The sequence below is a fragment of the Phaethon lepturus genome, unplaced genomic scaffold, assembly GCF_000687285.1.
Source record: "Phaethon lepturus isolate BGI_N335 unplaced genomic scaffold, ASM68728v1 scaffold12692, whole genome shotgun sequence".
Taxonomy (NCBI): domain Eukaryota; kingdom Metazoa; phylum Chordata; class Aves; order Phaethontiformes; family Phaethontidae; genus Phaethon; species Phaethon lepturus.
The window spans coordinates 24,937-47,353 of record NW_010521288.1 but is presented as its reverse complement, the minus strand read 5'-3'; the positions used below and the strand labels follow the sequence as shown (position 1 = coordinate 47,353).

Below are 22,417 nucleotides of genomic sequence, written 5' to 3'. Positions count from 1 at the left end.
AGAAAAGCTCCATTTCAGCTTTTTCTGTGCTTCAGCCTCTCCACTCATCACCATCAGAGCTTTTGGGTCTCCATTTTCTCATCAGTCCCGGGCTGTCCATGATGTGGATGGTGGAGCAAACACAGAGGCCAGTGAAGACAAGGAGTCTAGTGCTCAGTTGGTGGAGGCAAGTTGCGGGATAAGCTGTCTGAGCTACAGGATAAGCTGTTCCTCCTGGTGGTCAACCACAGATAGAGACAGAGACATCACAGGGCTGAAGCCGTGTTTCTCATTTCCCCTGCAGCCACGAGATGGGGCAACTCGGTAACAAACGGCTCTGCAGAGCCACTGGATTTAGGTGATGCGACATTTCATCCCAGTTCTGGCTCACCTAGAGGCTGCAGGCAGCCCTGGTGGGATGCTGCAATGGCTCAAGGCAATTACATGTCCCATGGCGGGCAAGAGTAAGCTCCAATAGCCTCCTGATCCATGTCCCAGCTGGGACACAGGGAGAGGTTTGTGTTTCTGGGTGCCACACAGCAAGGCCTCATAGCAGGACTTGAGGAGCCCAAACACGCTCTCAGCCCCCTATGGCAACCCCAACCAAGCATGCCTTAGCAGTAAAAGCTTCTCTGGGACCATCCCAAGGCTCCACACATTGCTCTGTTGTGGCCTCTGTTGCCCAACCTCCTGCTCTTTCCTTCTGGCTGGCTTCCAAATCTTCCTCCCCAGCACAGAGCTAGAGCAGCCCTTCAAAAAAGAGAAAATCTAGGGACCTGGGGACATGGGAAGGCAGGGGGGAGGTAAATGAAACGGAAAAGTGGAGAAGACTTGAAGGGCACCTGGGGGAAAACAAGAAAGAAAGGGGACCACGGCAGCGGATGTTCTCTCTTCTCAAGCAGAGCAAATACTATTCTCACTGGGTAGACTCTGATTTAGATCAAAAAAAACCCCACTATGTCTCCACTACACAACCCTGTGTGCTGCAATGGTTACTGATTTAGCTCCTAAACCGGACAGATGTCAGCAGCACCAGCCCTGTACTGACACTCTTCCTGAGAGCCAGGACCAACAGGTGAAGAGCCAGGACCAACAGGTGAAGAGCCAGGACCATGGCACTGTTGTCTGCAGTGCCGTCCAGTGTCAGGGCACAGCAACAGACCGGCAGTGCCTTGGGATAGCTGGTACAGCCCGACACTGCAAGGAGAAGGTCAGTCCTAAGAACAAGCACAGGGGATCACCGGTTCCCACCCAGGGACGTGCGCATGGCCTGAAGAGGAGGTCTGTGTGGCAGTGGTGATATGGCAAAGTCCTCAATACCAGCAAAAAAATGCACGTGAAACAGCGCCTTTGTCAGGAAAAAGGAACAAGCTGATGCATTCAGCACCTGAAATTGCACGAAGCAGCAGGTGCTTCGCACGCTGGTGGCATTGGTGACATGCACAGAGGTGCCAGGACAGAGCAGAGTTTGCAGGGTGTGGCTCTCTTCTCCCCAGTCTGCAAGAAAAGGGACAGCACACTTGGTCTTGAGGACTTCATCAAGAGTCACGTCCCATTAGCACAGAGTAGGGCCTGCAGCGAGAAAAGAATGGTACCTTAGCTGCCCACAGCTTTCTCACCCCTGCATCACAAGTTAAGTTATTAATCAGCAGTCTGAGAGCCCTTCATGGACTACCCCAGCCTTTCCATTGCACTGCTCACCCGGTTTCATTTTCCCCTCAGCATCATCCTCTTTCACCCTTTGGGTTTTGAAGGGAGAGGAGGCTTCACACCTTGCCCCAAGTGCATTTGTACCCCCTGCATGCCTTTCTGGCCATTTTTCCTCAGATCTCTCCCTAAAAAACTCACGAGGATCTTTGCTGAAAAAAAAGCAGACCAACCACTGGCGGTGGCTAGACTATGACATGCTAACCCTGGCTTTGCTGCTTCCTCCTCCTCCCCTTGCCAAAGCGTCTTTCTCCAGGCATGTAGCCACACAGGGCTTTGTGCAGCAAGCACGCCCAGGGAGACATGCTTCTGGGCAACCTCTGGTGAGGTGAGCAGCACTTACGTGGCACAAGCGTATGGGTATCAAAGAGAAAATGAGAGAGAAGAGAAAGGTCCAAGTGCGTGAGGGGAAAACACTGAATGGGGAAGAGAGAGCATCCGCTCCGAGCACTGGTGGCAGTATCAGAACTGGCATGTGCAAACCCCGGACCAGGGCAGGGGCACAGAGAGCACCCTGCAGCTGGGCTTACATCCCCTGCTCACAGCAGCCTCGGTTCCCACCACACAGGCTGGCTCAGGCCCCAAGTGCCTCCTCATGGTAGTGGTGCCTGCCTGTGTTCTGTGGGGTTTGTTGTTAATATCCAAAATGCAGTCATGGTCACAAGACCACCACTGGATACACAGAAGTGAAATCTCGCTGAGGAATGTGATGAGGTATTGTTCACTCAGACCTTTTATCGTGTTTTTTCCCCCTTGGCGGTATTTCTTTTTTTTTCTTAAGTAGAGTAATTTCAAATAAAATACCATGAGGAAACCCCAAGTACTATTTCTTCTCTCATCTCCTATCCTCCATCTCTTTCACAGATGCACAGTTTCAATTCAGCCAATATAATCCTCAGGTTTTATATTTAAGGGGTATGCAGAGGACCAAGCAAAACTACCCCTCTGGCCTTTCTTTCCCCCTTTGGTAAGAAGATTAAAAACATGCATACAATGGCGGGGTGGGGTGGGGGGGAATCTTTTTTTTTTCCCCTTGCCCCCTGAACAAAAATCAGCACCTGAGACTCTGCATGGGTACATTCCCGGCTCCCTAGAAGTATAAACAGATTTAAAAGTAACCTTGTCTTTTTTTTAAAATACCAACTTGAAGTGAACATATGAGATCACCACTGAAAATCCCGGTATCAGGAAAAGTAAGGGAAACAATAACAGTGATAGCTCAGGATTTAGCATAAAACACATTTTGACAGCTAACACTCTACCCACTGATGTTACATACAATGAATAAAATCCTGTCTTGTAGAAAAAAAAATCAGAGAAAGGTCTGTAGGGCCAGAATTTCCTTCTCTGTTACTGGAGACTATTTTGAATGGGTGACTCAGAGAGACGCTAGTCCCACAAAGCCATCTATTTACAACCTTAAATGAGCTGTGTATGACATACTATGTACATAGTGCGTGTATGCAGGCACAGCGTGGGGACACCGATGTTGTAGTGGAAATACGTGACGAAACGAAAAGCAGCAGCACTTCATGCTTTCTGACATCCTGACCAGCAGTAGTTCCTTTGCATGCAGCTCACTCCACCACCTTAAAAGAAAGCTCAAGACTCGAGAATTCTACAGGCTGAGGAGGAGAAAAAGTCAACCACCAGAGCTAGAGACAGCCCAAAGGTAAGATGACAAGAGAGAATATTTCATTCTAGCGAAACCTTGCCTTAAAAGCTTTCTTCTTGCTACAAGACCTGAAAACTAAGTATATTTTACATAATTTGTTCTGCTTATAGCATATCTACGTATTAGTTTTTTTAAGAATGAACAGAACTACTCTTTGCATTTATGCTTTAAATAATTTTTTTCTCTGTTGTTTACAAATCTACACAACAGATTCTAGTCTAAAATGCCTTTTTATCATAACTAGATTTTTCTCAGGTAAAAATACTGGTAAGAAGATGAAATTTTATTTCTCTAGACCCAGAATTTCCTAGACACGCTATCAAACAAAAAAAAACCCAAACAAAAACAAACAAACAAACAAAAAGGACTGAAGGAAAAAAAAAGACTAATGAAATCTCCTACAAAGGCAATGAAGTAAACTTTGTCAATATTTATTACTTTTCAGTAATTCCTTAACTTTTCATCCCTTTGGCTCTCAGTAATGGGTTCCCTCCCAGTGTTAGACTCACAGGGCTTCACTGGATGAAGGGGACTCAGCAGGGGAGCAGCACATTGGGTTGCCGAGCCTAGGCCACCCTCGTGTACCAGGCAGTATCCCCTCATCTGCCATGGGCCACCTGAATTCGGAGGTTCAGGGACCCAACCCAGCTCCCAACAAACTCCCTGTGGCTGCGAGAGGGTTTAACTCCCAGGCAGTGAACAACCTGCGGCATAACCAGGGGTGCTTCTCCCCTCCGGTCATGCAGATCCCCAAGTGCTTTCCAAACTCAGGCTTTCCTGTCTGTCTTTATTTGGGTGTGGGAATTCCATTATTTCCCCTCAAACTGCCCTCAGTCCCTCGCAGGCAGCAGCGAAGCGGGCGCTGCCGAGAGGGCTGCTGCCCCGCTGAGCCATGGCCCCCACGCCTTGCAGGCAGCGCCGCGCTGCAAGGAAGGAGGCTGTTGAGTGTGTTACGCAGCCAGCAGCACTGGCGACTGCGGGGACCCGAATAAAACCTGTCGCTGCTACAGCAGGACAAAAGCTGCAGACGGATGCCTGCACCTGACCCTGCCAGAGGTATGCTCTCCTGCGCCCACGGCCCTGCCAGCACCCCATCCTCATCCAGGCTGGGTTTCTGGAGAGGGTTTTTTCCACTTCTATAACTGGTAACTTACAGACTCATTTACCTGGCATCAGTGTGTCCTTAAGGAGCAAGCAGCCAACCTGCTTTTGCTTCCTAACAATAATTGCTAGTATTTAATTAAGAATAGATTTCCCTTTTGCTGATCCTAATCTCTCTCGAAGCACAGCGCCAGGGAGCTTACCTCTGAAACACCGGGGGAGCGACTCGGTCTGCAGAACAGGAACTTCTACTGCACAGTTGACAACTGGTTGACAAATCTGAAACAAAACGGCATCAAGCTCAGCAACTTGTGTAGGAAAGGCACTAGGTTGAAGTAGTAACAATTACAGAACAGCAGACGAAAGTAATTTCTGGGCGCTGACATCAAGATCTTTGAACGGCTTTATTTACAGATTACATTTGCTGTGACAGAACTGGCTGGAAGCAAGGACCAGGTATTCCTGTGCATTTGCATTTGTAAGCGATTCCAGTTGAGACCAGCATTGCAGAAACCAATGAGAGCCTTCCCGGTCCTTATCAGGAGAGTATGAGGGCAGGATCAAACCAGCACACTTCCTCTAAAGAAGAGAATTACTTCATGACCCCCACTGAGAGGGTGCCTACCTCGACATTTTCAGTCCCCTCTTTGCGGACGAGAAACAGCTGCATGTTTTCTGCAACTCCAGTCTCTGCAGATACAAACTTATCCGCTGTGGTAAGTCTGGCTGGTTTAGGCAAAAGGCTGGGTTCTTAAATCTCATTCTTCTTCTAAAGACTTAACCTCTGCTAGAAATAGCCTGTTTGAAACTTCCTGCCTGCCTCCTTTTAGCAAGCTTGTCAGAAGGGCCAGAGGTAATCACAGCCTCTCTTTGCCCAGTGGTGGTGGGAGGGGGTGCAGGATGGCAACACGTGATTGGGATCTTCATATTGATAAATAAATATGGGGGGTCCTTGCGCTCTTGGCTCCCCAAGGTCTCTTATGATAGCTTGATTCAGGAAATCTGATCCAATTTATGGCCTCTGTCCTCACAAATCCAAGTAACCCTAAAATCAGGGGCTGCTACCCTGGCTCTGCAAAGAGATCACATCCCTCCAAGGGGATGGTGCAGTCACATCTATACTCTGCCTAGGCTAAATTATAGGGCAGCACAGTTTGGGGTAACAGGTAACAGCGCAAGTGAGGTTTGGACCCCAGAAAGCTCCTCCTTGAGGCACAACCTTGCCCCAAGATCCCTTGGCACTGAGCAGCTTCATGTTACTGGGAGCTGTAATTCAGCACACAGCAGCCTGAGAGCAAAAAGCGTGTCCAGGTCTGTGGACGCACAGAGACCTCATGGCCTTTGTACCAGATCTCAAGGAGATCTGTATCTGTCCTTGTGGTGAAGGTGATTTTCTTCTCTTCCAGCATACCTGGAGATATGAATGACACCCGTGCCAAGAGCAACATCAGCGCTACCGTGGAACTGTTCCAGCTCATCATGTACACCCCCACGTTTACCCTGGGATTGCTGTTCAATGTGATGGCTCTGTCGTTCCTGTTTTGTAAGGTTAAAAAACTTTCAGAATCTACAGTCTACATGATAGCCCTTATTTTCCTGGATACTTTGCTGCTGTTTACTCTTCCTTTTAAAATCATTTCCTACCACCTTCAGGACAACTGGAACTTGGGGTCTGTGTTTTGCTCCACCTTGGAGAGTCTTTATTTTGTAAACATGTACGGCAGCATCCTCATCTCCCTCTGCATCTGTGTAGACCGGTACATCGCTATCCGGCACCCTTTCGCAGCTTTCACCATGCGATCCACCAAGAAAGCTGCTATGGTCTGTGCTGTCATCTGCCTGGGCACCTCAGTCGGGACAGTCTCTACTTTCCAACTGCACGGAGAGGGCCGCAACATCTCATCCTGCTTCCATAACTTCTCCAAGAGCACTTGGGAAAACGCAGGCCTGTTCAGCGCCTTGGAGACTACCTTCGTTGGCAGCATGGCAGTCATGACCTTCTGCACCGTTCAGACCATCAGGTGTTTGAGAAAGCGTAGAAAACCAGGCAACCCCCAAACACACACCACCAGAGCAGAGAAGATAGTGGTGACAAACCTTGTGGCGTTTTTGGTGTGTTTCACACCTTACCACGTGGCATACTTCATGTATTTTCTGGTGAAGAATAACATCATTCATACCAGTTTTCAGCAAGTGCTACGAGACATCGTTCAGGTCACCCTTTGCTGGGCAAACCTGAACTGCTGCCTTGATGGGGTGTGTTATTATTTTGTTTTAAAGGAGTCCTTGGAAGACCCGTTAAAAAACAGTGAAAGAACAGCCACCTGAAAGCGTTGATCCACATGCTGTGTGTTCGTTACTTGGGATGATTGTGTGGAAATGCTTTCACGGAAACTGCAGGGTCCTGAACTACTTAGCTGCGCAATTTACTTTAAATATTCAGATCTGAAAATATTCTGTAAAAACCAAAACTAAGTCCACTCCCAGGAGACTGCTCCTGACTTCTTTTGTTTCCTTCCATAATGTTTTGTGTTAGCGTTTATGGATAAAAAGAAATGGAATTATTTCCTATAAATGGTGATGCATCTCTCTTTGGATGTGATTCCTCTTTACTTAGAAAAAAAAAATATTGTTCATTTCTATGTGGTACATCATTCAGCCTCCCTGCCTATATCACACCTGCAGACCTCCCCAGGCCTTCAGTCACTACAGGCTCAGGCTGTTGAGAAACAGAGACTTAGCGTTTACGGTAAAAAGCTTCAGACTAAGTTCTGTTGCCTCCCCTGCCCTGATCATGTATGCTTGTGTTCACATACATGCCCACCTGTCAGATTTAGATTTCCACATGCTATTTAAAAAAATAAAATTCTTCTAACTCTAAATCCAAAGGCAGCTTTGGGTTAAAATGGGTCTGACAAGATCTCTATGCCATTCCTCCATGGGCTGACTTGCTCTGCAAGGTGCAATGCTTGTTTTAGCTGCAGGTCTTGTGCCTAGCACATCGCACTTCTAATAATTTAATAATATTAAATTAATATTGTTATTAATATTAATTAATATTATTATTGCCAGTAGCTCAAGACCCTGGATAGCTCAGATCAATTGACCATCCCAGTTCCAGGCTTCCTCACTAGCTCCTCTCCTGCTCGCAGGCTTTTCACATACCTGTTCCATCCTGCTTGGTTACAAAGCTGGTTTCATGAACAGAGCCAAACCAAACAAGAGCATGAAATAAAATGCCTGAGTCCAACATAGCGGCGAACACATGAATCAGAAGGAACAACCCCCACCTTACTGGGGGATAAGATAAGAGCAGCCCTGATCCCTAAAGCAGCAGCAGCCAGCAACATAGGATCCCAGGGGGAACGCAACCTTTCAGACCTTGGAGCAAGCTGAGCACTACCGCTTCCCAAACAAACAAGGCAATAAAAAATAATCCACTGGCAGGAGCCTAACATGCCAGTCAGTTACTTCTTATCAGTGCTTACAGGCATCTAAATAAACCGCATGAGAACATGCTCCCAGCCTGGAGAGAGGCAGCCCACTGCTCTGGAGGACACCCATAGCTGCCACTTTCCTGAGCCATGAGGATGATGACAACCAAAGCAATTAGTTTTCATATTCATGTTGAGCTAGATCCTTGCAGTATATCTTCTAGGCAGAGATATTAATCCCAGCCTTTGAACTGCCATTTCTCTGTACACTTTCGAGAAGAATAACGCACAAACTGTGTATTGATGTCTTGCCTGAGCTAGCGACTTTGCATGTGGAGACTCTAGTCTGCAAAAGTGACATTTTTTGAAGTTTCTGTATCTATGTATGAGATTGTACCAAAGACATCCAGTTGCTGAGGAGGGAAACACTGACCCAGCATAGACATAAGTGCATGATGGTGTTACAGAGTCCTTTTGGTGTTCAGCCGCTGAACTGTGCTTCTGAGGATACAAGGGCTGTGCATTTACACTAGCCATGTCCTGGCTATGCCCAAGTGCATGAAAAGAAAACCCACCAGGATATTCCAGAAATAATTCCCTCTCCCTGCCCGTTGCCATTTCCATTGACTCCCTCAGTAAATTCAGAATACCTGGCTAGCTTCGTTGCCAGCAGACACTGAATCCTCATCATCCCCTTGTTCATAACATATCCCTGAACTAACTGCACTTCAATAGACACAAAAGTTTTACCACTGGGATTTCAGACTCCTTTTGGAAACACAGTTAACAAATAGTAAAAGAAAACAGTGCTGATGGAGAAGATTCATTTTACACTTCATAGCAGTGGGCCATGCCAAGAGGGCCTCCACTTTAACTGATAATGCCTGAACATAGGGAACAGGGATTTTGTCAGTACCTCAGGAGGCAGAAAATGCTAAAGTATATGAGGAAACTGATATCAGCTGCATTTCTATAGCCTGAGGAAGCTCCATTCATTTTACTGACATGACTTTGGTCTTACGCTGCTATAACTGAGACTAGAAGCTCACCTGTAGTTTTATGCTTATTTGTTTGTTATCCTGCTGTCCTTGGTCCCACAGATAATAAAGTAACTTGCACTGTAAATTCATTTAGAGTGCTGGTAGACAGCAGCGAGATGAATACCAAATTTAGGAACTTTCGTCTTGGCTACCTCCCTCAGCAATAACACACTGCTTGGGAGAGGCAGGGATGTTGACCAAATTAACCATAGTTAAAACTGTATGAAGGACAAGTTAAAAGCACTTGAGGCATTTCTTCTTCTCCCAAGGCTCTCCGCTAGGTTTCTCCAGCATTTCTGCCCATTGATTTTTTTTCTAGAAACAGACAGGCTGAGGTGTGGAAAAGCTATTACGTCCCCACAGACAGGGTACGGCCAGCCACCACATGAGCTTCCTGCTTCTACGCATGGCTCACAGTGCCTCTGCTAGCCCTAAGAGAGCACTAATTACCAGGGCAGGGTAATAACTTTCATTCTAGATTTCTGGGGGAAATTATAATTTTGCAAAGGCAACATTTTCTACTCAAAAGCTCTCTGTTGGATCTTTTTGCTTCTAGGCCTCTGAACATTCACTTTCCAGGTCAAATCTGGTGTGGTCTGATCCATTCTCTTTGCTCAGGTGGGTAGCCATAACAGCTTTTTCATTTGTAGGTCTTTATATCCGAATCATGACACTAGGTATCTAGTGACACTACAGAGATTCCTGTTTGCACCAAGAGAATTTTAAAGACACAGAGTGATAAGAAATAAAAGGGAAAAAAATCCCAAAATCTGCAATCTAAAGCTACCACAGGCTTTCCAGAATACAGGTAATGATTCATCTGTAGAAAAAAAGAAAGCAAAATCCAGGATTTGTTTGGGAATGACTCACTCCTAAGAACTGAAGACTCATTCCTAGCACATACAGTTCTTAGATAAAAATCATTAGTTTATTCTGAAACAATAAGAACGGGGGCTAGAATGGAACACTTTTTCCACTTGCACTCATTTTTCTGTTTGGACAGAGAAAGAGAAAGGGTTTAAACTAGCACTGAAAGCATAGCGGGTCATGGGAGGTGGTGAAGCTGCTCTGCTTCACCCTTTAGGCCAACTAACCCATTTCATTTGAGAGGCCTTTCACAAAACGCACCCTGAGGCTGTCAGTTTTCTTGCCGAGAGACCTGTCTCGCAGACGTTCATGCATGTCCCATATTCACATAAGTAACTTTCCTACTCACTCATTTGCAGGTTTCACTGAAAGACTGTGCACGTATTTCAGCAGCTTTGATATTTCACACTTAAACAACCCAAATGTCCTATTGCCTGCAGACTCACCTGGGAAAGCAGTGAAGCTCAAACTTAGGTGTCCACTAGCTCTGCCCATCTGTCGTTTGCTTTCCAAATTTCTTTTCTTCTAGTACAGCTATTATCTTGTGTTTCAGGCTTGGGAAGTACCTGTTTGAATTGAGAAAGAAAAAGGTTTAAAAGAAAATGTCACTGATGATATTTGCATATAACCACAGAAATCCCAGCCACAGCATTCATCTCCCAAAAAGGAAGAATCAGCCCAGATATCAGGCATGCAGTATCCCATACAGATTTCATTATTGCCTTTTACATTTTATGAAAGATGCCCACATACAATGAATGGAGTAAAACATCTACCATGAGCAATGCCACATCTGTGGTCAGCGATAATGAGAAAAGCCTCAGAAAAGCAAGTCTCAAGAGAAATGCATAGGCTTTTATAGAAATTTTCATACGCATACGCTCCTCAAAGTGGTTTTAACATTTCTATTGCCACTAGAGAGGGTTAAAATTGTCCTTTGTTTTCTCTGCAGAAAGACAGCACCATAAGCTAAAGATGAATTTGTAGCACTTTAGATGCTAGGGAGGAGAAAACTGTCACAGACAATAAGCATGAAATAGTTAATTTTGCTGTGAAAGTGGAATACTACAGATAGGCACATGCAGAAATTGCACCCCAGCTCATTTCACAATTATTTCCCCACACTGCAAAGCTGTTTGTGTACTCTTTTCATCTAGAGCATCATTCTACTAAGATGGAAGTCTCATAAAGAAGCAAAAATGTCCTAGAAGTGACACAATACAGTGACAGAGTATGCCCATTACTGACCTTGGTGTGACAGAGACACGCAGAGTCCTGGACGTCTCTGGTTTCGGTGGAAGGATACTCTCTCAAACTCGATCTGTGCAGATTGCTCCTAGATTTGCAACTGGCCAGTGCAAAACTACAATTCAGGCAAGTGCTCCAGCCCGCCTTACACTCAGCCCTGTCTTCATCCTTCCTTCCATTTCACTTGACTCTGTCTTCAGCTTTTTGGAGGCACTGAATTCTCTAGAAAAGCTGAGACTTTTCCCTCCATCAGGTTTCTTGCTCACTGAGAAACTTCTGCCAAGCGACAAACTGTAATGAATCAGCGTCTTTAGCTGCTGTGAACGGCAGAGGATACCTACAACTCCTGCGTTTATCCTTCATTTTATCTCATTTATTCTTCTTATTGTGATTTTTATACACTGCCACTCCATAAGAATGACATTTAATCTAATATGATAAAAAAAGTTGCTGTGGGATAGTGATACAAACAAAAATCTGTGAGGAACCAGAAATGTTTCCCAGGAAGAAAAGCTGAATCAGAGCCATTTGCAGACACCAAGGGATGCAAAACTTCATGTCTGCTGTATGCTGCAGAGTCCTATTAATCCTTCTCTCTATTCCAAGACAAAAAAAGGCATTAAACTGGGATTATACTTGAGAGCAAGTATCAGCAGTTCAGTCATAAACGCTGCCAGGCAATTGTTAATCCAAAACTAAGCATTACAAACCCAGGAAATCCAGTTTAGATTACACTTCAGAGTCCACCACCACAATCCTGACCGTTCCCTGTTAAGTATTAACTTTGCGACTACAAGTAAAGCCATCTCCCAGAGGCCAGCATCTAACCTGGTCCCACTCGGCCAGCCATAGTATCTGAGACAACGAAGGGCACTATTTGAAATAGCTTTATTCTGTTTAACGAGGAGCTTAGGAAAGCAGGAGAAGCTGCAGACGGCAGAGACCAGTCTGACTTCGCTCACGTTAACAGGAAATGCAGTGGCTCAAAAACGTCGCAGCTGGAAGAGGGCAGCAATAAAGGAATGGGACTTTCGACAGACCAAGGTCAGTGTGGCTGCAAAAACTCAGCAGATAGATTTGTTTCCCTCATGTAGCGTAAAATAACTTGGTATGAGTAATAAATACGTTTCTGTAGACCATTTTATACAAGTAGTGAGAAGAGAAAAGAAAGCCCGAGCTACAATTTTTTTTCTCTGGCTGCCGCTCCTGCCTGCAGCTGCGCAGAGACCTTTTGGGACCTCGGGGCAGGACCCTCTGTGTGACAAGGAGTGTTTGCTCCTATCCGAGATGCCCCGGGGCACCCCACCCCGCCTCCAATGCCAAATCGAATGGGGACGGGCTCTTCTGGACCCTTCTCACCTCTACCTGTCTCTCATTACAAAAATCATATGAAAGGAGACGGATCACGCTTAAGCGAACCCACAGCCTGACACACCTTGCCTTAAGATTCATCAGAAAACCACATTTAGGCTACTAGGAGTGGGAGGAGGTAAAGCAATGGGCTGGACACATTTGCATTTGTAACCAAGTCCACACTGTAATGGCAAAACAAAACTTAACCCTACACTCAGTAGCAACGGTGAGACCTTTAATGCCCCCTGCCTTGGCCACACTAAGTAGAGAGGCAAGAGTAATATTTCCCTAGTTTTGGAACAGGGTAGAAATCAAGCAGTATCACTGAGTCTTATCCTAGATTTCATTTCTGGACATAATCATGCTGTTCACATCGTTATTATACTTCATGCTATTATAGGTTATTGCTCTCTCAAATTAGCCTGTGTCACTTGCCTTGCGATGCCCACGTACTGCACACCTACCACAAAACATGCATATTTCTCTCCCACTTTTTGGCCATCAAAAATCTGATCCTGTGGGTAAATATACCCATTCTAACTTCCAGGCTTTCAGGTTGTCTAACTTGCACAACACAGCAGCCACACTCCCATACTGAAAACTATTTTGTTTGCATCAGATGAAGTGTTTGTTTTTCCAGAACTCCACTGCATACCTCTGAGAATCTTACTTTCAACATTCTTCCTAGTCACATTAGGTTTACAACCCAGCTCCCACCTCATGTTTACGTGTCCTTTAAACACAGACGTAAACAGAACCACATAGGCCACAATCTCTCTTAACAAAGTTTTGGCAAAACTCTTCAGGGTACAAATTATTATTTTCCTGGATAAATACAAAATGTCAAAGCAGCAAAGCTTGACGGTCATCCTGACAGGGAGCCAAGAGGAAGGAAGCACTTCTCTGGTCAGTTCGAGAACAGCTAGAAAAGTCTTGCGACTTTTTGAGTATTAACGAAGACAGCACAAAGTACCATTAGGCAAGTTTCCCAAGTTCAGCAAGGTGAAGGAGTGGCACCACAAGCCTACGGCAGGTGAGAAACCAGCCGTGGAGCAGAGTCCTGTTGCAGGCAGCCCACTGGAGCAAAGGGGCAGCCGATCCGGCACCTGCGGCTTCAGGATTCACAGCCTCCGGGGAAGAAGTGGGGTTTCAAACGTGGCCAGAAAGAGCACAAGCAAATTTCAGTTCTTTAACAGCTATATTTGCCCCTTGGAGGACTTCAGGGAAGCATCTCTGTCAGAAAGGTAGTTCACTGATATAACTTACATTTTCTGTATTACTGCGGCCCACTCTCCATTAGAACCGCGTTCGCTCCACTTCTTCTGCATACTTAATCCACCTTAAGTTGGAAATCCTTTTTTATGTCACAATCGGTTGCTGTGGAAATGAGCCCAGTATCCCAGAGGATTAGACTCCGGAGGATCTGATTTAATTGCACTCCCTGGACAGACCCAAGACTCCAATGATCAATGTTCAAATGAGGAATAAGTAATAGGGATGTATCAGCTCTTGAGAAAGAAAAGTTTTCACATAAATATCATTCGTTAGGAAGAACAATGAAAGAGAAATAAAGAAAAGTCAGAGACAAAGCAGCAGATTCCTTCTGGGCTGAAGGTTTTTCAAGAGGCACCAGCTGCTCTTTAAACCATAAACAAAGTTTCAGAGCGTTTTTAGATTTGCTTTTGCATCCCTAGTTGGTAGATGCAACAGAAAGTTAGTGTCCAATTTACTTTAACATTCTTTTTGTTACTTAGCTCCTTTTCACACCGTTAGATAGGAACAACTTTCAACATCTGTTACCAAACTTTTAAAGGAGAAAGAAACCTTTAAGAAAGAAAGAGTAAAAAAAAGAAGGAAAGAAAAAGGCACTAAAAAAGAGTGGTGGCAAACGACAGCAGCTCGTGCAGTGAGAAGAGAGCTCCTCGGCAAGCGGCAGCTGTGAAAAGCTCCTTTGGAAGATCTCGGCAACAGCACCCTCAACCCAAGGCGAGCGAGAGCCGGCGAAGGCTGGCAGTGGGAGACGACGGAGGGCTGAGGGAGCATCTCGGAGCAGGCGTGGCGAGCTCACGGGCGACGGTGCAGCGGCCAGCAGCGCCTGCGGCAGAAGGCAGAAAGCATTCAAGGCCTTGTGCAAAGCACTGCTGCATCCGTGGGGAACACTCCAGCCTCAAACCGCCACAGAGGGAAAATGCCAAGAAAAGATGTATATATACGTGACAGCTCTTTGGATAAATCATGTATTTTGCATGTATTTCCCTCCATGGCTTTGCATTTTTTTCCATGTTAAGCCCTGGTGACACAAGACAGCTTTTTCCTCCTTTTTTTTTCCCTTTCAAAGTACACCATTGACATCAGAGCCCAGCAAGAGCAAGTCAGATCCAACACCCGCATCGGGAGGGGCTCGCTGCCACCCAGCATTTGTCTCTGACCATGCCAGCTACCTCTTTTACCACATTTTTTTAAAATGACAAAGCAATGACAAATGACAAAGAAATGCCACCCCTCGCGGTGCCACACATCCCCTCCCCGCAGGCTGCAGCGCCAGCCCTTTCTCCTCCCGCCCCCTCCGCCACAGCTGGTTGGCTTTGTTTAAAAAAAACAAAACAAAACAAAACAAAAACCCCATCCACCTTCAAATACTTTCCTAAATGCACCACCACATTTGGGATTTCATCTCCATGGGATGACCTGGGGACGCTGGTTTTGCGATGGGCCCTGACAAGCCCCGCCTCAGGCAGACCGCGCCTCGACATGGCAGCCCGAGGGTTTCTTTTAAATACGGAGAGCAAAGCATTTAACTTCTTTCTCCTCAAAGCCATTTGCCAATTCAAAAAACAGTTTCGGCCAGAAAAGCAGTATTACTTTTAAAAGTGTCCTGTACCCAGGGAGGATTCTGCACAGAAACGCCCAGAGCTCCAGTGACAAAACGCTGCTCACAGGGCCACGTTTCTGTGAGGAAACAACGTGGTTTTCGACATTAAGCTGTTCGTTTAAGCTTCCCCCGCTTACTTTGCGTTTGGGCGAGCGCCAGGACATTAACACAAGCAACTATAAAACCAAACGTGAGGAGCATCGAGGCGTGGGGCACGCAGGCCCAAGCCGGCAGCTCCTGGTTCCCTCAGCGCCGCCGCCATGAGCCAGCAGCCCAGCAGCCGGCTGAGGTGAGTGGCGGCCAGCACGGCCAGGAAACCTGTTGAACGACGGGGCTCGTTTGATGAGCTGATTGCGTGCTAATTTACGCAAGCAGCCTCACGCGCTATGGCACAGGTGCCGAGCAGCTCGCTGCCCGGGACAGGAGCCATGATGGTGGTGGCCGCCGAGCCCTCAGAGGCGGGTGTCAGACGCAGAGAGCCTTCTCCTTGCTCGAAAAAGTCAATTTTTGGCCAAACTTGTGGACGCAGGCCCGGCCACCCTGCCCCGTTACAGCTGCACAGGGCTAAGGTTACGCTGCCCACAGGTTTCACAGCAAACGAGCTGAACGTGCCGAGCGGTGCAAATACGAGAAGGCATTAATTGATTCTACAGCTTCTGCAAACAGTGCCACCCGGAGGCTGCCCTTCCAGCAGCCATAGCATAAAAATAGCCCAGCACTTCCTGTTGATGAAAAATTTGGGGGAAGAAGTGAAGCCAAAACGTAAAGAGCCACCAAGTGCCCCCGGGCAAGCACAAAGCGCTGCTCTGGCTGAGGCGGCGTCTCAGCAACAGCTACGCCGGGCGGATTTAAATTGTCAAGGAGATTGATACCAAATATTTACCTTTTAGTGCAATTAAACAACTTCATCAAAAGCACTCAATGAAAGCAAAGTGCATTTCCTTTGCAAACCTCGTTACGGAGCTGACATGCCTTCTTCTCCCCCCTTAACGATTCGACCAGCCAAGCCAGTATTTGGTACCTGCTGTTACAAAGGCAACTAGGTTTGAGCTGGTTTGTTGTTTGCTCACGCGTCTCCCGGGCTCACACTAAACTGCTGGGGCGGGGAGAAAGAGAAAGCTTTTCTATCCATGACACCTTAACTGAGCCTTTTTTTAAAGCTCTTACGAAGCTCAGAGATGGTCCAAAATGCTTACGGCAAGCCTGCCTCGTGTCTCAGAGCGGCCCAAGCGACGCTGCAACTGTCCGTACTTTTGCAGCACTCATTTTCCTTGGAGAGGCGGATGAGCATCAGCTTTAAATACCTCTTCTCCGAATACTGCAAAATGCTCCTTAAAGCACTTTTGTCAGGCAATTTTTTTTCCACTGCTTAGCAACGCGGCCTGCTGCCGCCAAGAGAGGAGCCGCTCCTGGCCATGCCGGGGACCTGGATGTCTTCAACCGAATGGAGAAAAGTGACCGAAATAGGGCAGGAGACAGAATATGCTTCATTCATCCTCGCTTCCTTCTCCACCCTGGGCTCAAGCAGAGGCGAGACTGACAGCCATGACCCCTCGAACACGCAGTGGTCCCCAAAATACAACTAAGCGCCTGATGAAAAGAAAGACCTACTTACAGGCTGCCTCCATGGCTGGCGGGCCAGCGAGGCAGCACACAGCCAGCCAAGGTGCGGGGCTTTGGGTAAGGCTCAGCGCTCTTTCCCAACAGTCGCCATCCGAATGACAGAGGCCAACGTGACAGCCTGCCCCAAAACGCTGCCATTTCACCATGGCCATCCAAGCCGGTCCCAGGGCTAAACGCATTTACCCTGACTTAGGGGACAGTTTCGCAACGACCTTGCCCACCACGGGAAGCGCAGCACATTTAAACAGAGCCACCGGCAGCGGTGGAGTGGGAAATCACCCGTTTGCTGTTCCCAGCCACATTCATCGCCCCAGGGAGGAGCAGGTGAACCCTCCCGCTCCGCGTACGCCTCATTTACGCCACGGGGAGCTGCGCGCAGACCGGTGCCGCGCGGCGCCCTGGGCTTTTTCCAGCGTTGCGCAATAACTGGCTGTGCTGTTAGTTTTTAAGGAGGAGGCTGCGTTAGCACCTCGGCCCCCAGCGGGCAGCCTCGAAGGCAGCGTGCTGCAAGCCCTTTGCGGCCCCGCCAAGGGACGTGAGCCCCAGCAAGCAGCACGCATACCATGCCACATCCCAAGGGGCATTTGAAAAAGCAATCAGCTGGGCAACCTGCGGCACGGGCAGGCCGGCAGCACGGGGCTGCCACCCCCCGCAGCCTCCCCTGCTTCCCTCGCTAGGAGCTGGGGCTGCAGGTGGCCATGCAAAGCCAGTCACAGCTCATTTTAGAGCCAGCCTGTAGATGTAGGTGTCTGTGCATGCTTTATTCCTGAGAATTTTATTTTTTGGACGTTTTTGTAGCGATCTTCAGTGTTTATTCTTAGCTTGTGTAACAATAATAAATCAGTTATCATTACAAAATATCAGTCCATTTAGAGAGTGAACCGACCTCAGCCAAGTCATGTAAAATCCTGTCTAAAGTTGCTACTTTCAGCACTCAAAACCAAAACCACGGCTGCGTCAGGTCCAAACCTTTCTCTGAAGAGCAACTCCATTGTCTGTATTTTCCAACACTCCCCCCCAGACACCATTAGCACAGCGCTACTGGTTCAATTACCACAAAGCCCACTGTATGTTCAAAAACACTGAGCTGTAATTTTCTTTCATTTCTCAAATCCAGCTTGCCAAATTTCTTCACGATGTGCATCGCTAAGTCACTGCCCGCATGCCCACAGGCGCTCCCCAGGCCTCCTCGCTGCCGTCGGACCCAGCCATGCCTGCAGGAGAGGGTACCCGGGGGCCAGCGGCAGGCTGCACCCCCAAAACCTCCGCAGGCTTCGGAGAGGGCAACCTCAAAATCACCGGCTGAAAAGAGTGAGCAATGAGTTGGGGCCTGATCCAAAGCCTTTACTGTCACTTCACTGAGAACGAGTTGCGCCATGAGTAACAAATTAAGGGAACAGAGTAACATCCTAGAGAAATCCCTTTAAAAGACGACAAATTTTAATTTGAGAGGTTTTCTCCAACATTAAGCAGTCGTCTTTTTTGAAACTTCTTTCCCTGGTCAGACCATGAGAATATTTCAATCATTGCATAACATGATTTCACTTCAACTCAAGTACAGATCTAAAAGTTCAAGTATTAAATTACATACTTGGCCTTTTCAAATTAATTGATCCAAATGAACAGAATAATGTACTGGCTTCCACTGCAGAACATCTTTGTTGCTAGCGAGAACGGTTGATTAGAGCTGGCACAAACATGTTCCACACTCACTGTGAATAATAATATTCCCAGAGCAAATATTCTCAGCAAACTTAAAGAAACGTCTGATTCTTGATACTTCAACCCACCCATTTCTTTTAAGATTTTAGCAAGAGCGAAGGAGTCGAAGCACCGGGAGTCCTCGAGCAGTCGCCGCACCATGCGCTCTTCCTGCCTCACGCACCCCGCTCCAGCCCGTCCTCCGACGTGACCTGCCCACGGAAGTGGTGCGTAAGCATATGAGAGCGGTCCCAGCTGCGAGGCTGCCTTGCGCGTTCCGGCGTCTCGGAGGCATCCTCCCATTGCCTCCAGCAGCCCATTAGTCAAGGGGAGGCGGAGGGCAGGGGCCGAGCTCTGCCCCACAAGATCCACCTGGGAGCTGGGAGGGCCCCATGGAAAAAGGGCTCTACCAAAAGGAGACTATAGGGATGGGGAAGGTCACTGAAGCTGCTGTGGAGGTGGCTCCAATCTGAACCGAGAGATTTTCCTTTAATACAACAGAAGCTGTGAAAGCAGCAGCCCCGAGCCAGCACACAGGGACACGCAGCTGGTATTTCTGCTCAGCACTCACCTCCTTATCTGCAGACACAGCAAGTCAGAGCCAGCTGCATTTCAGCGCAAGCAGGTCTAGTCCTCACGCAGAGGAGCACGTGTCCTACGTACAAGGGGCCATGCATGCAGCAGCCAGGAAAAGCAACGGCCATTATCAACCCCATCCTAAAGTCAGTCTTGTTCTAGAAAATACCAGTCATTAAAAATATCTGACACACAAGGGTGTTCATATTGTCTAACTTAGGAGAGACTAAGGTCAGCCTCTAGAGATGTCCTTACTCCCTCGGAAGGAAAGGCTCCCAATTTCAGTATAAATTGGATGGTCCAAATGTCACTCCAAGCTCCCGTTATCTTTTCAATCACATTGTCCCTGCTGGCAGTAAGGCTGGATACTGGATAGAAAATAAGGGACTTCTCCTGTTAGGGTATGAAGCAAATTTAAAAAATAGGAAAAAAAAAATTCAGATCAAACCAAAATTAGGTTCTTGATCTCAGGTTTTTCCAGCACACACACAAAAAAGTAATGTTTTGTTGACATTTTGGTCAACATAAATGTTCCTTTTAACACAAAATGAACAGTGTTTGGTTTTTTCCGATGTTACTTGACCATTTTAATTCTGCATTTTTAGATAAAAATTGTTTCAAAACAAGAAACGGTAACTTAACATGCTTCAGCTTAACATCAGGAAGTTTAGGTGCTTCCACCTACCTTTTTACGCAATGATTTATTTTTTTTTCAGCTGAAAATATTCACTAAAGCTCAACGCATATTTGTTAGTGACTCTCTCCGCTCAAACTCTGTTTTCTGTTCATTTAATCCAGAAAACATTGCCTCCAACGGACCAGCAGCACCTCATTGATTTCACTGGGACATGAATGCCACCACCAGGAATTGTACTTACCAAAAGAACAAGAAACTGGCATTTTCCCGAGACCCTGGCCAATAACTTGGGAAGCTATTTGTGGTAGGTCACATAGCATTTGTTCTCTGGGGAGCTGCGACAGCATCCACAATACTTACTTTTTATAATGTCCTGGGCCGAAATCAGAACGACGGCAGCAAAATGCTCGGGAACAACTTGTACATCCTAAGGCACATACATTAAGTACGTAAGCCTGAGAACAGGCTTTCATTAGCTTGGCATCAACATAATCCATGACAGCTGTTCATGTTGAGCTAAACGGTAAAGTGGTCAATTCCCAGTAAGGACAACTGAAAGTCTTATAAAGCATAATAAAACGGGGACTGTTCCATTTTCAGATACGTGCATCAGGGAGCCATTTCACAGGGTAACACTTCACAGGTATTTTCATTTTTCACAGCATAAAAGTCGCCCAGCAAACCCTTTTCATCCCCAAAACCAAAAGGCAATTTGCGGAGAGCAGCTTCCTGCTGCCTGTACCAAGCCAGCACAGGCAGCACGGCCCTTCAGACACCCAGCACACCCTGTGGAGCAGCCGCCCCACATCCACGCTGGCAGCGGGCAGCCAAGCCCTGGCAGAGGTGCTGCATGGGATGCCTGCAAGCACAGAGCTTCCCGTGCCCCGTGGCATCAGCAGGCTGGCAGTGGACAAGCGTGCCCACTGCCCATGCTTGGCTGCCCCTTCACGAGGGACCTAGCAGCCCTCCTGCCACTGCCCAGAAGCATGCATGACACATCAACAAGATGCAGCCATTCCCCCCACCAAAAATGGGCTCCCCATCATGCTGGTGAAAAAACAGGTCCTTCAGCTTCCTTGCTGGAGCCTATGTGGTCCATCGTGGCCAAAACATTCCTCGTCCCCAGCCTGCAGAAACCCCAAAGTGCTGCATTTCACGGGATGAGACTGGGCTGGGGATGTAGCTGTAAGACTTGCGACAAATCAAAAGCTCATTTACGTTTTAGAAGAGACACTGAGGTTCCTCCCCTCAACTGCTAATTTAATATGTTTCCAGTACTTTTTTTTTTTTTTTTAAATCCACCAGAGTCTGGAAGCAGATGCTCCTGCAGTTAAACCAAAACTTTTACTTAGCACTGGCTGGAAAGCTAAATAACAACCCTTGAGCTGTACTGCAACATACAAGTACTAAAAATAAAAGGTAAATTATCTTGGGTGCTAGCTGCTATCACAGTGACCCATATCTCAGGGTTTCAACTGCATCTCTGCCACACAGCCCTCCTAAAGCAGGCTTTATTGCCAAGCTTTTTTATGTGCCACTGTTCAGTCCAATAAAGCAGCCTTCTCCCAGAGAGCGTGAGCGAGATCAGGAAGCAGAACTGACTTATTTCAAGTCTCCCAAGAGCAAGGGGCAATTAACACGACCTCAAGAAATTAAAAACTGAGCAAAGAGTGAATGTTCAAAAGAAAATGCAAAATTTCACAATACAAGCTGGTTTTCTTCGCAGTCGACAAGTCTCAAGGTGGCTACGTTTAAAGGTAACTAGCTTTACTGAAATGCATCAGGCATGTTCTCAGTATCAGCATTTCAGCCCTCAAAAGGTACAAACGTCTAAAGGAGGCAGGTTCCCCATGGGATGATGCAGAGTTGCTTCCTCAGCCAAATGCTGACGGAGGCAGAGGGCCAGCAGGCAGAGCTGGCTGGGGCAGCCTGGGAGAAGAGGCTTTGGCAAACACAATTACTGTAAGATGCAGATTTCTTCTGCAGAACCCCAATAACGGAAAAAGCATCCAGATACTGAAGAGGTAAACGGAAAATGCAGCAAAAATGACTGTAACAAGCAAAATGTCAACTTCCTCACCAATTGACTAATTTTGGAAAGAGGAAGAGTCAAATTCAGGAACAGTATCTGACACTTCCCTACCAGAAGGATGAAAGAGGGGGAGAGAGAGCTCAGAACACCACTAACAGACCCACATCGCTGTGTGCGGCGAGGAGAGGAGGGCAGCCCGCTGAAAGCCTTGGCCAGAGGCAACATCAGGTTTAGGCCACACGCAGGAGTGTGCGTGCAGAAGTCTTTCTATGTAGAAGTCTGGAGCAGCAAAGCTGAGTGTGAAGATCAGACACCCATATGTCACCCAGGACGCAGAGGTATCTTGCTGCTTCGCAGACCTCAGTTCGGCAGCGACTTCTCCACCATGGGCTACCCTTGGGTCTCAGAGAAGCAGAGAGAGAGGGGAAAGGCCCCTCAGAGCCTGCAGGCACAGGCAGGCTTCGACACCGGGGGCTCAGCCGCGTCCCCACGCAGCTCTCCCATCACCACAGGGAAGGGCCTCCACACTGCGGCATCCTCCCACTGCCCAGCTCCACGATGCTGCCGCGCTG

At 47.3% G+C, this 22,417-nt stretch overlaps 1 protein-coding gene across 1 annotated transcript; it reads left to right on the top strand.

The window, feature by feature from the left end:
- The first annotated feature begins 5,881 nt into the window (after positions 1-5,881).
- LOC104616449 (G-protein coupled receptor 55-like) lies at positions 5,882-6,790 on the top strand. Its single transcript, XM_010281467.1, has one exon. It carries the CDS (start codon positions 5,882-5,884, stop codon positions 6,788-6,790), a length of 909 nt encoding a protein of 302 aa, XP_010279769.1.
- Positions 6,791-22,417: the final 15,627 nt, after the last annotated feature.

What these genes read in the sequence shown, in the direction of transcription:
- LOC104616449 (XM_010281467.1), top strand. Translation starts at nt 5,882, where the DNA reads ATGAATGACACCCGTGCCAAGAGCAACATCAGCGCTACCGTGGAACTG.